The sequence below is a fragment of the Vulpes lagopus genome, chromosome 7 (assembly GCF_018345385.1).
Source record: "Vulpes lagopus strain Blue_001 chromosome 7, ASM1834538v1, whole genome shotgun sequence".
Taxonomy (NCBI): domain Eukaryota; kingdom Metazoa; phylum Chordata; class Mammalia; order Carnivora; family Canidae; genus Vulpes; species Vulpes lagopus.
The window spans coordinates 49,628,277-49,647,971 of record NC_054830.1 but is presented as its reverse complement, the minus strand read 5'-3'; the positions used below and the strand labels follow the sequence as shown (position 1 = coordinate 49,647,971).

General features: G+C 45.4%; 1 protein-coding gene and 1 pseudogene across 3 annotated transcripts in view; both read right to left on the bottom strand.

Moving 5' to 3' along the window:
• MTMR14 (myotubularin related protein 14) overlaps positions 1 to 18,681 on the bottom strand; it is a 47,321-nt gene extending 28,640 nt beyond the window's left edge. For 2 of the 3 annotated variants that reach the window (XM_041762296.1, XM_041762298.1), the window contains exons 1-7: positions 18,394 to 18,681; positions 16,464 to 16,612; positions 11,099 to 11,207; positions 3,366 to 3,441; positions 3,002 to 3,062; positions 1,384 to 1,506; positions 278 to 351 (exon numbers count right to left, since the gene is read on the bottom strand). In XM_041762296.1, coding sequence (XP_041618230.1) covers positions 278 to 351; positions 1,384 to 1,506; positions 3,002 to 3,062; positions 3,366 to 3,441; positions 11,099 to 11,207; positions 16,464 to 16,612; positions 18,394 to 18,549 — 748 coding nt within the window. In that variant the 5' untranslated portion in view covers positions 18,550 to 18,681. The remainder of the gene's footprint in view (positions 1 to 277; positions 352 to 1,383; positions 1,507 to 3,001; positions 3,063 to 3,365; positions 3,442 to 11,098; positions 11,208 to 16,463; positions 16,613 to 18,393) is intronic. The other variant, XM_041762297.1, reaches the window with a different exon arrangement.
• LOC121495031 lies at positions 5,313 to 7,097 on the bottom strand (annotated as a pseudogene).
• Positions 18,682 to 19,695: the final 1,014 nt, after the last annotated feature.

Sequence of the window (19,695 nt, the reverse complement as noted above, 5' to 3'; positions counted from 1 at the left end):
AGAGACATAGGCAGAAGGAGAAGCAGGCTCCCTGCAAGGGGCCCGATATGGGACTCGATCCCAGATACCAGGATCATGCCCTGAGCCAAAGGCAGATGCTCAACCACTGAGCCACCCAGGCATCCCAGAAATAAATCTTTAAAACAAAACATAAATTCATCTGGGAAAGTTCCCGGGCACCTATGTACCTAAGTATAGAAGGTTTACAGATGGCCTCTGAGAGCCCCCAGTCCTAGGAAACCTGCCACTTGACTAGACCCTGAAAAGAGCTCCCTACCTGGATACGGGATGGAGAGGAGAGTGAAGTCGGCATAGCGCTGGGCTTTGTCCACCTTCTCGGAGGAGGTTACACTACAAGATAGGACACAATGTGTTAAGGCATCAAAACACATATGCACCATTCCCCAATGAGTGTTACAACATAAAATGAACCTCTTACTGAAGAAACTACTCTTCAGAATTAGGAATGATTCCCGTTAGCAGTGCTGACTTGAACAATTAAGAAATGTAACTTCCCTTCCCCCTATTCTAACCTATCAAGCAAGAGAGGTTCCTCTCCAATTCTGCAGCACCCACAATTGCAGCAAACTGCCTGCTAAGTCCCACAAACGAAGGCAGCAGAACCACCCTGACACAGAGGGTGGGATGAAACAAGATGAGAACGAGTAACCAAGGGAGTTTCTAGGGGACTCTCGCCTCTACTGTCTTCTCCAATATTCACTGAGGACTCCTGAAGAGGGGAGACAAATGGCATCTGAAAGGTAAAGACTGAGGACATTCTAACAGATGAAGGGGAGAAGGGAATATTCAGCTAAGCTGTAAGGCCTCAGTAGGTCTTATTTTCTAAGATGACCTCAGCATTAGTAAAGTCAATATTATGAAAAATTTTTTTGGAAAAACTTTTACTATCTCATCAACCTAGGTCCCATTATTTTCAAATTTTGCCTTATCAAATAATTAAGGTTTGGTCCATATGTGAAGTAAAAATTGGTCATACACTTTTTTTGTTGTTCCATTTAGAAAGAAACTCTAATCTACCAGAGATGGTGCAGAACATGGAGCCAAGGAACAAAACTTCAAGAGCATCTAAGAGGAGGAGGCAGCAGAGCACAGGTTAGAAACTCACGGCCCCTCAGTTACTATCTGCATGACCTTGAGCAAGTTACTTAACCTTTCTGTGCTTTAGTTTCTTACTTGCAAGAGGGGCATAGTAGAACCTGCCTTGCAAGAATGTTTGAAGATACAGCTAGAAGATGTACAGAAGGCCCTCAGCATGAGGCCTGGCATGTGGTGAGCCCTTGGTAACTGCTATAAACCACCAGCAACCGGAAAAGCAGTGAACCTATCACCTCTGCCTATTTTGCAGTAGGTCCCTGTACTTACTTCATGCCAAACTTCACCTTCTTGTTCTCCACCATTAGGTCACAGATGTATTTGACTGACAGGTACCGAAGCAGCTTGATGTCATAGCCTCTGACCTTATCAAAAAGATGTGTGTCGGAACTTCTGAAACAGAGAGCCAGAGGGAGAAGTTGTACTGCACATTCATTCACAGAATTCTGGAGGGGCAGGGAGTGTGTTTAAGGAAGTATGGATGTCACTGGCAAGAACCTCTGTTTCCCTTCTCCATAAGATGGAGGGAGGGCCAATGACAGAACAACTCATTTCAGGGAAGGTGACTTTCTGAGAGATTACCCTGCTCTCTGGGACACATTTCAGAGAGGAGCAATTTGCAGCCGGAAACTGGGAAAGGGCTTTTTGGCACTGCTTGACATTAAGCCAGAAGACTCAAGATAATCTGAGTTTTAAAAAGCAGCAAGCTTGGTAGCTGATAGAGTCTTTGAGCTTCTATTAGAGTTTATCTCCCTCCATCTCCCCCCTCCTTTTCCCATTTATGACCATTTTTAGCCATATGATTTGGTCATAATGTAACAGAGTGAAATACTTGTTGGGAGATGGACTTTTTAGTGAAGTTTTATCAACTGATTGTGAAATACTAGCAAGTGAATTTCCTCTACTGAGCAGGTCTAAGAAGCAAGGAGATAAAATTTTTCCTAATACCCCAGGCTGTCTCTTGATCATACAGATAAAGGCAAAAAAAGTAGAATGAGTACAGAGTCACGATTAATTTTTTAATACCCACTGCTCTGCTGTCCACAGCAGTCTCCTTGCCAAGAACAATGTATGCTATGGAAGACGGCCTGGCTGAGGCAGAGGTCGTCTGATCTCAGGGGGAAGCGCCAAACATTCTTGAGCACAAGCCAGGGTTGCTGCTCTTGGAACTAACAGGCAGAACCGGGTATAGTGAAATGCCTTTTCATGCACCAAGCCATGATTTTGGGCAGCTGATCTTACTAGGGTGCTTGTGTGCATTCCAGAGAAGCCTGACACCAGTTAAAGACTTTCCACGGGTACAGACCATGCAAAGGAGCTTTTCCAAAATCTAAGATGTCACTTTCCAAAAACATTTGGAAAGGAGGTAGAAGAGTGTGAACCAGCCCATTTCCTCTCTTAAAGGGGGCCTAAAATACTTCTTTATATCAAGCTCTATTATGGCATAATCACAACTTGAACTGTGTAACATCTAGTCTCTAGGTCTCCCACATGGGGACTGTAGCCTTTGCCTTGTGCCTTGGTACCAGGTGTGCTGTGTGACACCTGTCAAGCTATCAGTATCCTGGTCACATTATGGTAACCACGAGGTTTGAAGACACACACAGATGTCTGAGCCCTGATTCAGACCTGCAGACCCTCGGGCTGAGATATTGCCTAGGAGTGAGACAGATGGCTCAGACGTCCAATAAAATCAGCTCTGGTGAGAAGCTATGGGATGGACCTTAATCACCCTATTTCAGGGGTATGGACTTAGCAGTGGAAGGAAAGGAACCAATGTACTCACCTGGACCAGTGATGAATATATACCACTGGTATGAAAATGCCCACCACTGGTCAGATACCCCATCCCCGATACAGCCCATATCCGTAACAATCTGGCACTGACCGAAGAGCGCAGTCCTCCTCTGTGATGTCCTCTGAATCTGCCCAGGCATCATCTGCACCCCCTGCCAGAGAAACCTGTCAGCACCAAGGCTGTTGCACAGGGCTCCACCCAGAGGCTTCCTGACCAAGCTCCTCTCACCCCAATCTATCTCCATCTCCAAGGACAGCCCCCCCATCTCTCAGCATCACATGTCCCATATGGTTGGCAGGCAGTCTTCTTTACCACACGATCTCCTTGAGTGATGAAGGGAAGGCTCCTGCTCTCCTCCCAACTTGTCTGCACTCTCTACCTATGCCATTGTGGCGTGAGTGGCTATTCTCTACATCTGCGCTCTCGTTCTTAGAGGAGGTAGCTCGATATTCACCTGAGAAGATATAGTTGTAGCCAGTGCGTCCATACAGTTCTCCCCATCCAGCCAGGGTAGCAGACCTGCAAATGTGCTAGGAGAGAAACAGCATTTTCAGATGCTTTCCTGGGTTTTCTTGTTCTTGTTTTTCCAACTTTGTTGAGATATAATTGACATACAATACCGTGTAAGTTTAAGGTGTATAATATGCTGATCTATATAGATTGTAAAATCATTACCACCGTGGTGTTAGCTAACAGCTCTATCATGTCACACAATTCCCATTTCTTTTTTGTGATGGAAACATTTAAGATCATCTCTTTGCAACTTTCAAGCAAATAATATAATACTAACAACCATAATCACTCTGCTATACTTTAGATCCTCAAGTTTGTACCCTATGGCCAATGGTCAAGATGGTTTTCTCAAGTGTGCACAGTTAAAGGAACAACTGGGAGTCCATAGATTGTTCCAGGCCAAGCTTCTGGGTTCAGGAGCATTTCCCAAAGTCTTATCAGTATGGAGGCTACAGCAGCCAGTCTGAAGTATGACTAGAATTTTTAATCTACATCCTGTCAAGGGAGCATCTCTCCCAAACAAGAGGCACCAGTGTTACTAAGAGTAATGCATAGATTTAGTGGCTGTCACATGTGTAGGTGCATAGATTCGATAGTGTAAATGGATGTGTGCTGGGCTTGGCACTGAAACATTTACACTATCTTCTCAGAGTTTTCAGTGAGCCCTGAGATAGATGTGGCAGGTGACATGCACTGTTGCTGCTTCACAGAAGGCAGGCATAGAGAGGTGAAGTGATAGGTAAGGCCATACTATGAGGGGTTAGCTGGGATTTGATTTAGACCCACCTACCTCCAAAGCCTGTGTGCTTATCATCATTTGAAACCGTTCAGCACAAGGATGAGTAACTGTGCTTCTATATATATTTTTTACTCTTTTCCTCATTACTTAAGGATCACTTTGGGAGTGAGAATCCTAGAAACTAGGCAACTGGCCTGAACTTCAATATCTAATTTTAAGGTTGTATTGTTAATTAACTATGATGAGATCCAGTAGGGTTGAGGGAATGGGAGGAGACAGGTGGTAATGGGTGAACAAACTAGCCCAGAGTTTAGCTAAAGCTAGGGGTGGCAATGAGGTGGTGGCTGGGAGTTTACATGAGACAGAGGGGCAGCTGCATGACAGAGATGGGTGACGTTCATTTCTGAATGGGTCACAGACTGGCAATGTTAAGCAGGTCCCTGGAAGACTGCAAAATACTACCTGAAGGCTTCTCCTCTACCTGTTGGATAATGGGAAAGAAACAGTTTTGTTGCTTAAGGAAAGGGGTGTGGGTGGGCATTATCAGGTCACCTTCCAGCTCTCTTGAAGTTTTGACAGCCTAGGAAAGGGGCAGGTAATAGAAAAGCAACCTGGATACAACCTAAGGCAGGGTATAGTGTTTTTTCAGCGCTGGGAACAAGAAGAAATTCATGGGAAGGTTGTCCTGGCAGTCTGCGATGAAGAACTTGGGCTGAGATTCCTGCTGGTCTGAGCAGGGGGGGCTCTCTCGTGGGGGCTGCTTAATTTTTTCTGGGTCCAAAAGCATTTTGAAAATCTGATGAAAATGATCAGCTGTACAGAAAAAAATATATGCATCACAGTTAACTTACATTTAGAGAGAGTTCCTGGACTCTCTCAAGTCCATCCATGGATCCACCTCTAGTCCCTGTTAAGAGCTACTCTAAGGGGATCCCTGGGTGGCGCAGCGGTTAGGCGCCTGCCTTTGGCCCAGGGCGCGATCCTGGAGACCCGGGATCGAATCCCACGTCGGGCTCCCGGTGCATGGAGCCTGCTTCTCCCTCTACCTATGTCTCTGCCTCTCTCTCTCTCTCTGTGTGACTATCATAAATAAATTAAAAAAATTAAAAAAAAAAAAAAAAGAGCTGCTCTAAGGAGACTAGCCCAATCATGAGGAGCAGGAAGTGGAAAACTGTAGGAGGGAAGTGTCAATCCCTAGGTTTTGTCAAGTGGGGAGGTCTGACTCCTGAGAGCAAGACAATAGGGGGCATTCAGCTGGTTTTAAGGGTTTGGTTTTTTCTGTTTGTGCGCATGCGCGCACATTTCCTTAGAAATAAACAGTTATATTGGGCTCAGACCATGGGTTTATGGGGCTTGAGGACCTCTGTGTATTTGTTGATTTTCTTCTCTAGGATCTTTCCAGCTTGTTTCTATAGCCCCAAGAGTGGCTTTTCCTTCCAGTAATGGATCTTGGCCTTCTCCTTCCTCTTCTCCTCCAGGGTGGCTGTTACTATCTGGTACTTCCAGCCAACCTGAACCACTACCTGCTTTTTCCTGTCATAGGGTGGCAAGATCCCTTGAGGCGGTCCAAGGCAGCCTGGCTTTGCTTGGTTTTGTGGGGTAGCATGCCTTACACTATCTGCCAAAAGATGCACTCAGCAGTGGTAGGGGCCATAGGATGGGTTGGTATCCATCTACTTGCAGAGAAAGGCTAGGTACTTCAACTTGTTTCTGCAGAAATTGCCAGAAATATTTTTTTTTTTTTTATGTTTTAGAGTATTGTAGACATTCTTTTTTTTTTTTTAATTAATTTTTATTGGTGCTCAATTTACCAACATACAGAAAAACACCCAGTGCTCATCCCGTCAAGTGTCCACCTCAGTGCCCGTCACCCATTCCCCTCCAACACCCGCCCTCCTCCCCTTCCACCACCCCTAGTTCGTTTCCCCGAGTTAGGAGTCTTTATGTTCTGTCTCCCTTCCTGATATTTCCCAACATTTCTTTTCCCTTCCTTTATATTCCCTTTTACTATTATTCATATTCCCCAAATGAATGAGAACATACACTGTTTGTCCTTCTCCGATTGACTTATTTCACTCAGCATAATACCCTCCAGTTCCATCCACAGAAATTGCCAGAAATATTGATGCCCTCACAGTGCATGACTACAATCCTCCAACCCAGCAGCACCTATTTGGCCACTATGGCCACCCGGCAGCCCAGGAGACAGCTTCTGCGATTGAGCACCAGGATCTGTTTCTCTGCCATCTTCAGCAGCCACCTGGGAAAGCCTGCTATGTTATCATGCCCACCCTCCCCCATCATCTAAGCTGCTAACACCAAATCTCACTCTTCTTTGCATTTTTTGTTGCAAGCAGACACACACACTGTCTTTGGCTCTGAAACTGTTTCTCAAACTCTTTCCTAGGTTTAGATACCTTTTTCTATCCCAGTTCTCTCATATCCCTTAGATCTGTCCTTGCCTTTTTAGTTAACTCAGGCAGCCAGACCTGGACCCAGAGGATTCAAGTAGATGGAAAAGACCAGGCAAGTTGGCTAACTTCCCAAGGGAGGCACTAACCCCTCTGAAGGAAGATTCTCAGGTGGTACCTGGCAGAAGCTGTACGTAATGCAGACTCTAACTCCTGACCCCTGCTCCTTAGTCTCATGGCTCCAAACTCCATCATTTCTGCACTTTAAGCTTAGCTCCTGACTGAAAAAGTAGGGTGCACTGTGAATGCTCTCCATTTATCTAATTGTGAGTGGCCTCTAATTCTGCATGAGGAATATGGTTCTATAGGATTTGCTTATCTAGTAATCAACTTTGACACACAGATAAAAGTGGCAGATCAGGACAACCTGGGTGGTTGAATGTCTGCCTTTGGCTCAGGTCGTGATCCCGGGGCCTGCAATTGAGTCTCATATCAGGCTCCCCACAGGGAACCTTCTTCTCCCTCTGCCTGTATCTCTGCCTCTCTGTGTGTCTCTCATGAATAAACAAACAAAATCTTAAAAAAAAAAAAAAATAGTGGCAGACCTTTACTCCCCATCTCCTAAGGGAGGAAACAGAGAGGGATGCCTATAGGGGGCTCAGGGGCGTGATCCCGGGATCCAGGATTGAGTCCTGCATCAGGCTCCTTGCGGGGAGCCTGCTTCTCCTCCTTCTGCCTGTATCTCTGCCTCTTTTCTCTCTGTGTCTCTCATGAATAAATAAAATCTTTAAAAAAAAAAAAAAAAGGAGGAAACAGAGAAAGATGACTTGTCCCAATTTTTAAATGTTCAAAAGCCAGATACAAGTGTTGGAGGGGCGGGGATGGCATAGGAGAACATACTGCCCTTAAATGCTTGAACTGAGGTTTGTTTTTTTTTTTTCCTTAAAGATTTTATTTATTTATTCATGAGACACACAGAGGCAGAGGGAGAAGTAGGCTCCCGATGGGGAGCCTTATGTAGGACTGATCTCAGGACCCCAGGATCACGACCTGAGCCAAAGGCAGACGCTCAACAGCTGAGCCACCCAGAAGCCTTTGAGTTTTTTTTTTTTTTTTTTTTTTTTTTTATGATAGTTACACAGAGAGAGAGAGAGGCAGAGACACAGGCAGAGGGAGAAGCAGGCTCCATGCACCGGGAGCCTGACGTGGGATTCGATCCCAGGTCTCCAGGATCGCACCCTGGGCCAAAGGCAGGCGCCAAACCGCTGCGCCACCCAGGGATCCCTGAACTGAGTTTTTAAAAAATTTTTGATATTTATCTAATTTAACCCAATTATATCCCAAATGTTATGTCAACATATAATTAAAAAATCATTCATATTTTACATTTTTTATACAAAATCTTTAATTAATTATTAAATTTTAAGATTTTATTTATTCATGAGAAACACAGAGGCAGAGACACAGGCAGAGGGAGAAGCAGGCTCCATGCAGGGAGCTCGAGGCGGGACTCGAGCCCAGGACTGCAGGATCATGACTTGAGCCAAAGGCAGGCACTAAACTGCTGAGTACCCAGGGATCCCCTATACAAAATCTTTAAAATCCGATCTGTATTTTACACTTTTCAGCACATCTCAACTAGAATGTTTTACCTTTAGCATCTTTTTGACTAATTAAAAAAAAAAATTGGGGGGGGGTGGCGCAGCACGGGTGGCTCAGGGGTTTAGCACCACTTTCAGTCCAGGGCATGATCCTGGAGACCTGGGATCGAGTCCCATGTTGGGCTCCCTGCATGGAGCCTGCTTCTCCCTCTGCCTGTCTCCCTGCCTCATTCTCTCTGTGTCTCTCATGAATAAATAAATAAAATCTTAAAAAAATATGTATTTAAAAAAATTTTTTTAATTAAGTAATCTCTATGCCCAATGTGGGGCTCAAACTCATGACCCTGAAGTCAAGAGTCGCATGGTCTACTGACTGAGCCACCTGAGCTGCCCCTCTTTTAGCATTTAAAGGGAAAAGTAGTCCTGCCCCCAAATACAGTTGTGTTTAACAAAAAAAAAAAAATTCCACATTGTTTCAGCTATAAATTGAAATAAAATCAAACATTTGGTTCCTCAGTTGCACTAGCCACACTGAACTGAGTTTTGAAGGAAGCAAGCACTTCTTAACACACCTGCCTTCCCCAACCTAGCAGAGGTCCTGCCTCTTAAGTACTGGTAATAAAAGCTGCTATCACTGTATTAGTTACCAAGTGCCTGCCGTGGGCCACACATTAGGAGGTGAGATCCCCATTTCACCACAGAACACGTTCTCCTACCTTTCCTAATCTCCCTCTCAACTGCCTATTCACTTGTCTGCCACTCACTGACCTCCAGGAGGACAAGGACTGCCTTATTCACCTCTGATTATGGCACTGAGGAAATGACAGACGTTCAAACACACAATTAGAGTGAAGCACATGGAAGGAGGTAAAAAGTGAGTGAACACTGATTGTTGTCAGGAGAAGCCAAAGGGTGTGAAACGGTATCACGCTGCCTGGACAAGAAGGTGTAAAAGAGAAGAAAGCAGGATTAATGGTAAAGCCATCATAAACATCATATGCCAAGGACTCCTCAGCATAATCCCTCTAACTCACTGGCCTTCCTCTGAAATCAGATGGCTCAGGGCTCTTTTCTCAAAGGCATGCCTAGTCTGTAAGTGCAAACAATTTACCATTTAGCAACTCCACTTGTTCATCTGTTCAGGGTGGCATTTCCCAAACACATTCAGGAAAGTTCTTTACTCGTCGTGTGCAGAAAACTAGTGGAAACACAAGACCTAACAAAGCTACACAGGTCTCCCTGCTACAAAACATCTCAGAGTCTTTGTTATATAATGTACACATACCAACCAACGGACTTTATGAACGTGCAGCCTGGCAGTTGGGTCAAATCTAGTATTTAGAATTCCTTATCCACCATTTGACAGCGAATGCTTTTCAGGACCATATCCTTCAACTAGTGTTCTATGGAACACACCATGGCAAACACTGGTTTGAGTATTACTTATGTGATTTCTAGTGATAAGCACCATACACCATAGAGCGGTGGTCTTTAAACTGGAGTTCCAGTAATGTGCAGGAACATGACAGCTTTCCAAAGGGAGAGGGGGAACAAAAACCTGGAAGGTGATCAACTTCAGGAACTTCCATACAAGTTTTTCCCTAAAATCCATCTCTCCAAGGAAGCCTTCATTCAAGGCCCCCTTCCTAACTCCCCTTTCACATTTGCCCTTCTCCCATTTTATGGAAAGAACAGGCACAGAGGCCCAAACTAACCTCACATCTCTCCTCCTCACTGCCTTGGCACTCAACCACCACACTGGGTAACCGCAGCTGGATTCTGCAAGCCACTGGGACCGCAGCGCATGCGCTCATGTATCTGCCAACTAAATAGAGATTGGGTCTCCTCCCCTCCCCTCCTCCTAGCTCCCCCTACTTTAATGTGCTCCTCCCAGACTAATCCTCCTGAAAAAGCTACTTTCATCCTGTATTTCTCTGCTCAAAAATCACAATGCTCTCCTCGCAAATGTAAGCACCTTGGTCAGCATTCAGCCTCCTGCAATAAATCCCTTCCATCCTCTGGCCTGGCATGAACCTTCCACTCCAGTAAGGAGTCCTGGCCCCTCTTGTTCCTGTCTCCATGCCTTCTCCCATGTCGCCTGCTAGGAACACCCTTCCATCTGTCTGCCAGCTAGCCTTCTGTTTTTCCTGCAGTACTCTCAAGCTATGGCCTGCTCACTTAGACCATCAGTGAGTCACTCCACACTGCTGTCCCCAAGTTCCCCTTCACACCACACTGGAGGATCCTAAACTTCAGTGTGGTAGCCTGAGGGAACTCCAGATTAGGTCTTAATCTCAGCTCTCTTGGTAAACTTGGCAAAATTAATCACTTTGCTTCACCTGCAAAATGGGATCAATTACACCACAGGATTATAAAAAGACAGGTAAATGAGATCATACCAGGAAGCTAAGTTAACAACTGTCACTAGAGTTTATGCTCCATGTGGGTAAGAATTTTTGTCTACACACTGATGTACCATAAGGCCTGAAACATAGTATTCAATAAGCATAGTAAATTACATGAATGAAAGAATGAACAAATAACAATGTATTAACTTACTTGATCTAACCTATTCCATAAACCTTTGATGTAGGCATGATTATTATTTCCATTTTGTAGAGAAGATCTCTGAGGCCTTCTGGAGACAGGAAGTAACAGAGCCAGGATCTGCACCTAGGCAGTCTGGCTCCAGAACACAGGGTGGGGTACTCTGGTATGACTATCCCTTCCCTACATAGACTCCTTTGGAAGGTGGTTTAAGAATTGGTCTGTTTCTCCAGCCTGCTGTGCATAGCACCAGGCACCAGGTAATCACTCAACACTTGGCTGGCAAACATCAAGAACAAGATGACCCTACACTTTCCATAAGCCATTTACCCCAGAAGAGAGTCTCAGGGAGTATGAGGCTATGGTGTATTCTTACCTTGCCTTTGAACAGGATCACTGGACAGACAAACCGTCCTCTGCACCTGGCCGTCTTGCTACGGTTGACAAGGTCTTGCAACTTGCTCACCTGCACAGTGCTCTGAAACCTAGGGCATAGGCAAGAGACAGGTCAGGCTTCTAAGGGGGTATTTTGTGTGTGTGTGTGTGTGTGTGTGTGTGTTTGTGTGTGTGTTCACAAGGACCCCATGTGAGGTCTGCAGATGTGTGTGTGAATATTCATTTGAAATTTACTAAATGGGGCAGCCCGCATGGCTCAGCGGTTTAGTGCTGCCTTCAACCCAGGGCATGATCCTAGAGTCCTGGGATCGAGTCCCCTGTCAGGCTCCCTACATGGAACCTGCTTCTCCCTCTGCCTGTGTCTCTGTCTCTGCCTCTCTCTCTCTCTCTCTCTCTCTCTGTCTCTCATGAATAAATAAATAAAATCTTTTAAAAAAAATGAAATTTACTAAATGCTTTAATCCCTAAATTCTAGATCATGGATATGCTAAGTTTTTCAGGAAAAGAAAAAACTGCTATACTACAGGTATTAAAATTTAAGTCATCCTGATTTTAGAATCTTTAAGATGGGCAGCCCCGGTGGCGCAGCGGTTTAGCGCCGCCTACAGCCCAGGGCATGACCCTGGGATGGAGTCCCACGTCAGGCTCTCTGCATGGAGCCTGCTTCTCCCTCTGCCTGTGTCTCTGCCTCTTTCTCTCTCTCTCTCTCTGCATCTCTATGAATAAATAAAATCTTAAAAAAAAAAAAAAAAGAATCTTTAAGATGAATTAAATGAGCTGCTTTGAAGACTTGGTAGCCATAATCAAATCAAAAAATAAAATAAGAAAGGGTCTCTTATAGACTCACCTACCAATCCTGAACAAAATGCTTCAAATCAGCCAGGAAGTGCTTCTGATTGTACCAGAAAGGAGAGGCAGGACAGTTAAAAGAATGGAAAGCTATGCAGATTAAGTGAGTAGAAGGGAGGGAAGATGCCCATGTTCCTTTTTTATAAGGGTTGAGTTTCCAGGTCAAGCCCTAAAGGGCATTTAATGCCTTCTATATCCTAATCCTTCTAGGCATCCATGTGTTATTGCATGGCACATGCATACAAATAATTGTTTCCGAATGAGTAAATTCAGCAACTCCTACACATCTGGGGTAACTTTTTAAGTCTATCTGGATGTTGTTGAGATTAATAAAGTCTTTTAAAAATACCACTGATTCCTTAGTAGTTTAGTGTTCATAGAAATATTCGCAAGTCATAGCTACTAAAAACATAATTACTATCAAGTGGGGGTCTGAAATTGAAGTTCAAAGAGGTTTTCAAATAAAAACCTGGACCAATAGTTTGATGATCTTGGAAAGATAACAGGGGAGAAAGGAACAGAACTCACACTTCCCAAGGTGTATTTTTCTGTATGGTCTGATTTAAGAAATTATTTTATAGTCTTTTTTTTTTTTTTTTTCTTTTTTGAAGACAGGAAGAATGGCAAACTTGGAGCTGGGGTGCCTCTTCAACGTACTTGTAGGCTGGCACTGGCCACTGAGCCAGGCCCTAGAATGTCCCTGGCTCACTGATAACCAAGTTTTGCCACTTTCCCTCACTTGGTGTTTCTATGAAATAAAAAGGGACACCAGTACAAAATAATCCAACTCAGCTGCCAGAAGAATATGAAACAGCACATACAGCAGTGTCCGCAGGACTCTCTTTGCCTTCTGGTGGCCCCAGGCCATGTTCACAAACCTGGTCAGCATCATCTATTGCAACAGAATCTCATTGAGTCACACTAGCAGCTTCCTCTGAGTTCTAAATGCCTTGAAACTGTGTTCAATTCTCCCAGGTTGAGACTTTCCATTTGGCAAACTCCTATGACCAAGATGGAGAACACACCAGCATTTCCGTTTTAGGGGCTCTTAGAACTCTTTTTTTTTTTTTTTTTAAGATTTTATTTATTTACGTATGAGAGACACAGAGAGAGACAGAGACATAGGCAGAGGGAGAAGCAGGCTCCCTGCAAGGAGCGCGATGTGGGTCTCAATCCCAGATCCCGGAATTATGCCCTGGGCCAAAGGCAGACCCTCAACGGCTGAGCCACCCAGGCGTCTCTCAGCACTCTTTTAATGTAGAAGCAAGCATACCTCTTTTGGTTAGGCTAGCTAGTGGTTCATTTTGCTGGTTCCCCTACTCAAAGAATCAATTCAGTTTCCATTCTCAGTAGTTCCTGTTTTTATTTTTATTATCTCTTGGCCTTAGGATCTTTTCCTTAAAGTGCTAACCACTGAGCTGTGTCTGGCACATGATACTCAGATTTGAATGAATAAACATAGGCTTGTGTATTTATGTTTGTCTTGTGGGACTGAGCTATTAACCTGTGCAATCTGATGCTATCTCCGGGTAGATAGTGTCAGAACTGAGCTGAATTGTAGGAAACCCAGCTAGAGTCTGATAACTGGTGGTGTGGGGGGAACCCCCAAACCCTCCCATGTAGGAATCAGATGTAGAACTTAACCATTATTCCCCAATGCCTCATCTGTACTCCCCTATTTCTGACTCTTGTTACCCTGTTATTGTTTATTTATTGGTCTGTGTTAGCTATAAGACCTAAGAGTAGGGACTTCATCTATCTGGTAGGGCTTCCAAGTGGATTCCTGGAGACTGCCACGTGGCAGCAGCTCAATGAACACTTGTTGATAAACACATGTCTTGGCTGTCAGAGATTCCTGTCCAGGCTTCTATTCCCAGATGATGGGCTAAACTGGTGAGGTGGACTAAGAGAACTAAATCACCTCCTGAATCCAGTTCTACCCTGGGTAATGTGGTCTAATTAGTGTCCTATTAACACCAAAGCCAGGTATGTAAAGAAGCAAAAACTTCTGTTTTTCCCCCCCAAAACATGGATATACTCCTTTCTCTTCAACTAAAAGGCAGTGCCCACTCAAAATTACTTCAAGGCCTTACCAGAAGTAAAAAAGTAAAAACAAAGTTTTTAGTAAATCCTCTAGGATTATGAATATACCACCATGGCCCTAGCCTAGAAGATGTGACCCTGCTGGTAAAAGAACGGTGGCAGTGGCAAAGAAAAGGCAGAGAGGCGCACAGAGCAGAGTGAAGACCCGAATTTTAAAACCACCCTGCTTCCTACTTTGGTGATCTCTGGGAAAGGCAAGTTACTTCTCTGGGTTTTGTTTTTTTTTAATATTTTATTTATTTATTCATGAGAGACAGAGAGAAAGGCAGACACAGGCTGAGAGAGGAGAAGCAGGCTCCCTGCAGGGAGCCCGATGCAGGACTCGATCCCAGGACTCCAGGATCATGCCCTGAGCCAAAGGCAGACGCTCAACTGCTGAGCCGCCCAGGCGTCCCACTTCTCTGGGTTTTAACTTTCTCTTTGGTACAATGGAAGTGATACCACCTACTTCACTGGGTAGTTGCAGGACTTGAGTGAGCTAGCGCACGAAACCCTAACACCTGCGAAGTGTCAGGCACTCAGCTGACTTTCATTTCCTCTTCCTTAAGAATCAGCACTGAGCTGTTTTCCTTCCAGGAAAAGCTTCTGTGAGGCAACCAAGATTGAGTTCCTTAATGTACTTCTACATCTACATGGTGGGGTGGCATCACCTGGGAGCTTGTGAGAAAATGCAGAAACTCAGACCCTACTCCAGACCTACTGAGTCAGATTTTGCACTGTCACTAAAAGCACAGGTGGTTTGCTCATAGTCTAGCTGAAGCAGCACCACCTTGAGCACAGTTGAGTTTAATATCAGAATGCAATCAGGGCACCAAGGTAAAACCATCAGCCACCACTGAATAGGTTAAAGAGGAGGGCAAGGAAAAAGATCTTGTTTAGAAACTTTAGCTTAAGGGCATACAGATGTTGAGCCTACCTAATTGTGGAAGAAGTTAGAAAGAGAAACCATATACAACGGAGCCATAATAAAGCCCAAATCTTTAGGCTCAGAGACCCCTGGAGTTCTTCAATTATATGACTGGGGATATAATACAATTTCTATGAACTACATACGATTTGTTTTTCTAATACGTTCATTTTTCTCAGTGAGCCCCACCACAACTTCATGAGATGGCACACTTAATAGACATTACATTTTACAGATAAGGAAATTAAGGCTTAGTCCTTAAACTCCTCTAGTGATTCCTCTCTGGAGAGCCTCCTGTGGCTCCCTGTGGCCTACAGCAGTGGTTCTCAGGCTATAGCTTATGTTAAGACTCCTCTACGGAGTTCTCTAAGAAGGTAGATTCTGGAAATTCTGATTCAGGGGCCCTAAAATCTGTGATTTTAGTGAGTGCTCAGGGGATACTAGCACAATAAAACCACTAATATCCACAAGTCCACACTCCTTGGCCTAATGATCAAGACCATAGACAAACTGGTCTTTTAGGACATGTCAGGATTGCTGTTCATCGTTCCAGTTCCAGCTGAAGAGGATTTCTACCATGGACTCTTCCCAAACACACACACTCCAGGCAGAATTAACCATTCACTCATCACAACATTGCATCTACAGGGCGGTGCTTTCACAGATACTGTTAACAACAGCTCCTGGATTCTCTTAGAATCAGCAGCAAGCATGGAGACTAAGGGAATAAACTTTGAGATCACATGAGCCTGGAACCTCAATGCAGTGATTATTTTATTAGTGTCAAACAACTGCCACCATTTACTGACTACCTTTGGGTTCTATCCTGTGCTGGGTGCTTTCTATATACTTTTATGTGACCTGTTGTTACCCAGAGAAAGCACTCAGGCCTTGGTAGGCCCTCAATAAATGGTAGCTCTTACTCCTCTTACAATAAACACGCCAGACTTGTAGTAGCCCCACTTATCATCTGGGATCACACTAGCCACTTTTCTAAACAGAGGTAGAGACTGACTAATGAGAAAACTAAGAGATAAAATAACTTGCCCAAGTTACTTACACAGCCAGCATGTAAACCCAAGCAGTCTGACTCCAGACCTCAGGCTCCTAAGCTCTACATATGGTTAAGTGCTCTTAAGCATATCAACAACACAGTATAGCCTCTCCCACCCCCACTCTCTTAAGAAAAGGACACTACGGTTCAGAATGGTGGGGTGTGAAGTAAGCTGTCTTAGGTCAGGGAGTCCAAGGGTAGAGGGAGAAATAGAAGTCCAGGACTGACTTCCAACCATTCATTCTATTCGATGCTGCTTCATCGATATAACTTATCAAACCCTGAATGAAACAAAGACGCCAATACTCTTTCACACCTGGGGAAAGTGAGTCTATCCCTCCCGGTTCCCCACCCAGTTACAGACTTCCTGACTCTGGGGATGAGCTGTCAGAGCCTCCCCAGACAGGTACACTCTAGTTACATGATGCTCACGTGTCTTTCTCCTTCTCAGAACTTTCATACTCCAGGAACACGATGTGCTGGGGGTAGTGGCCACAGATATCCCCATTCACATTTTGGATCACACTGTAACAGTAGTCTCGGCCAAACAGCTCCAGACATCTCTTCTCAATGCGCTCAACCTGCACAGAGGAGGAGACCTGAGCATAAAGAAGATTCTGGGATTCTGAGTATGAGAATTCGGCAGTTTGTGACCTGCAGTGGTCACTGGGAATGACATGTGCCTCTGTGATTATTATTTAATGCCAGGAAGAGACACTTTGCTGGGACACAGGCCCTAGATGTTAGTTCATTAATCTTTATATGATATGCTTTGGGGAGGGTCTCTGAACCACTCAATGTTGCAGTGAAACTGCTAAGATTTGAAGGGAAGGATTACATTTTCATTAGATTTTTAAGGTGGTCTGCAATCCGTAAAATATTAAGAACTCTTAGGTTACTTTAACTAGCATTAATCCATTATCTTCCCTTGACTCCAGATTACTCCCCATTCTCTAGCTACAGACAAGTACCTAGACACTCTAGTTAGTGTACGGAGTAAAAGCTACAGACAAGGTTGTCTCCCCACACTCCATTTATTTATCAACTAAAAGGACCAGTTCTCCTTAAAAGTGCTTGTTTAGGTCACAGTTCAGGGAAAGGTCCACTAGAAAAAAGGTGTAAGACGCACAGTTATCTTCACAAGTCTGCAAGAGATTGGGAAGCCTGGGGAGGCTTTGAGGCCAGCTGAAGTGAAAGTTAGGTATAACTTAACCCTAACCTTTAGGGATGTCAGATGGAAGAGGGGCTCAGCAAGCCACTGACCCTCTACCGCCACTCAAAAGACCAATGGAGAGGAAAAAACTCATAGTGGCTTATACTAGGAATTTTCAAATTTTAAGATGCAGGAGAGTCATTAAGCAGCCTATTGAAAAACGCAAAGTCCAGGTTCCCACCCTCAGAAATTCTGACTCAGTAGAACTGGATGGGACCCAGGAACCTTTATTTTTGACAAGCACCCTAGACAATGCTGAAACAGGTGGTCCTCAGGCTAAGTTGTGAAAACCACTTGGTTGTTTGGAGAGTGGGAAAGTCCCATCGTTACCGAAGTCTTCCCTAGGTTACTCCAGAGAGTAGCAGGATGCCAACTGCAGGATAATCCAGCAAGCAACAACCCCTCAAGCCAAACCAGAGTTTCATGGCCCAGAATGGAACAGAATCCCACTGAAAAGCCTGATGCTAAACCTGCCAAAAGCACATGGGGAATAAGAGATAGGGGGATCCTCAAGATTCCCATTTGAATGCCAAACAGTGCCTTGGATGGGAATGGCCTTACCAGGCTGGATGCCTTCCAGGTCTGGATAAGGAGACTGAAGGGAATCCCAAGGGTAGGAAAAAGAGGAACTGAGACTTACTTTTGATAAGCGAAGAGTGAGTGTGGGCTGTTTTCCTAATTTTTAGGGGAAAGAAAGGGACGGGCCTAAGTGTAAAGTCATGCTAAGACTGAATTTGGAAGCAATACATTCGGTCCCTGTGTGACCTCTCACCCGGAGCAATCCTCAGACTTCTCTTTTCTTTTCTTTTCTTTTCTTTTTTTTTTTTTTACCATCTCAGCCTGGGGGCTTTTGTATCCACAACTGACGCACGGGAATAACCCCCGTCAGTTTCCCCTAATGTGTGAACGCGGTCCCTCAGCTCTGATCCTTCACCGCCAAACGCCTTTGTCTCGCACCAAAGGACATCCTTCCTTGGCTCATTCCGACCCTCGTTTCTCCTTTTGCAGTTTCTGAACCCGAACTCTACCCTCCGGGTCCAGACCCTGGGAGCTTCCCTCTCTTTCCTCTGACCTCTGACCTCAGCCCCTCCTCCGTAACTTTTCAAGCCAACCAGCTTCCCTTTGTAGTCACCACACCTCCAAACTCACCTTAGAGCCGCCCGTCCCGCTGCAGTCCTTGGCCCGGTACTGAGTCCGGGAGAACTCCTCCAGCAGCTCCCCGAGCCCCGGCTCCTGCGGCGGCGGGCTGCCCGAAGAAGCCGACGGCCCCGCCGAGGCGGCGGCGGCGGCCCTAGCGCCCGCCATGGCCCAGCCCCGCGTCCCCTTCGGTGCCCCGCGTTCCCCTCAGCGCGCCTCAGCCCTGCCCATGGCACCTGGAGACACCGACTCGGAGCCCGGAACCTCCCGAGCAGCCTCAGCCGCCGCCTTCCCTTCCCACTTCCGGCCCCGCCCCACCCCGCCGGATGTTTACTTCGGCCCTGGCCAATCGGAGTCCGGGACTCGCACCCCGCCCCGTGGCTGCCGGCCCGCCCCCAAGTGAGGAGCGATCCAAGTGGTCTGGGGGGAGGGAGCCCCGGCCCCGCGCAGATACCTCTTGCCTCCGCCCCTCGGGGTTTCCCCTGGGGAAGCCGGGCTAAACCATTGGTGCTGCGGGAGGGGGGTTCGTGCGGGAACCGGGAGGAAGGAACTATGGGGATGAGCCCGAGGAGGGCTGGGATACACCCTTACAGGGCGAGGAGGCGGCCAGGCGCGGAGGCAACACTCGTTAGTGTGGCAGTCGTGATAATAACAGTAAGTGAAAATAAAGCTGCGTTTCATGAGACAAGTTTTGCACGGCCCCTCACAACGTCCCTGCGACTATCGTGCACCTATGGACAGCCCGTGTTATCAAAGAAGGAAACGGGAGTCATGACTTGAAATTCTAGGATTGGAAAGCACCATATTTTTCTTTTTTTTTTTTTTGTTAATGCAACATTTCAAACACAGAAGTGGAGAGAGTAGTATAAGGGCCCCCTCACGTATCCATTAGTCAGTTTGAGCAATGATCAACACGTGCCAATCTGGTTTAATCCATCTTTTCCCCCATCCAGTTGAGTAATTCTATGGCAAATCTCATGATTTCATCTGTGAATATTTCAGTATTTACGTCTAACAGATTAGTAGTGTTACAAAATGATTTAAAAAAAAAAAAAGTCTAGGAGTGTTAAAAAACAAAATTCAAGTAAATTTGGCTTCAATCAACTAATTTATGAACCCGACAGGATCCTAGGTAACAAGTAGAAAGGAGCTCTGCGGAACTGTACAAAATGGAAGGATTTTATAGTCAGAAGGTGGGACAAGAAAGTTAAAAGAGCGAGTCGTTCATCAGTTGATCTTTCCTGATGGGAAGACAGGGGGGTCTTATTAAAGTGCAGATTACCTCACTAAGGCTGATCAGGAAATTCCCCAATA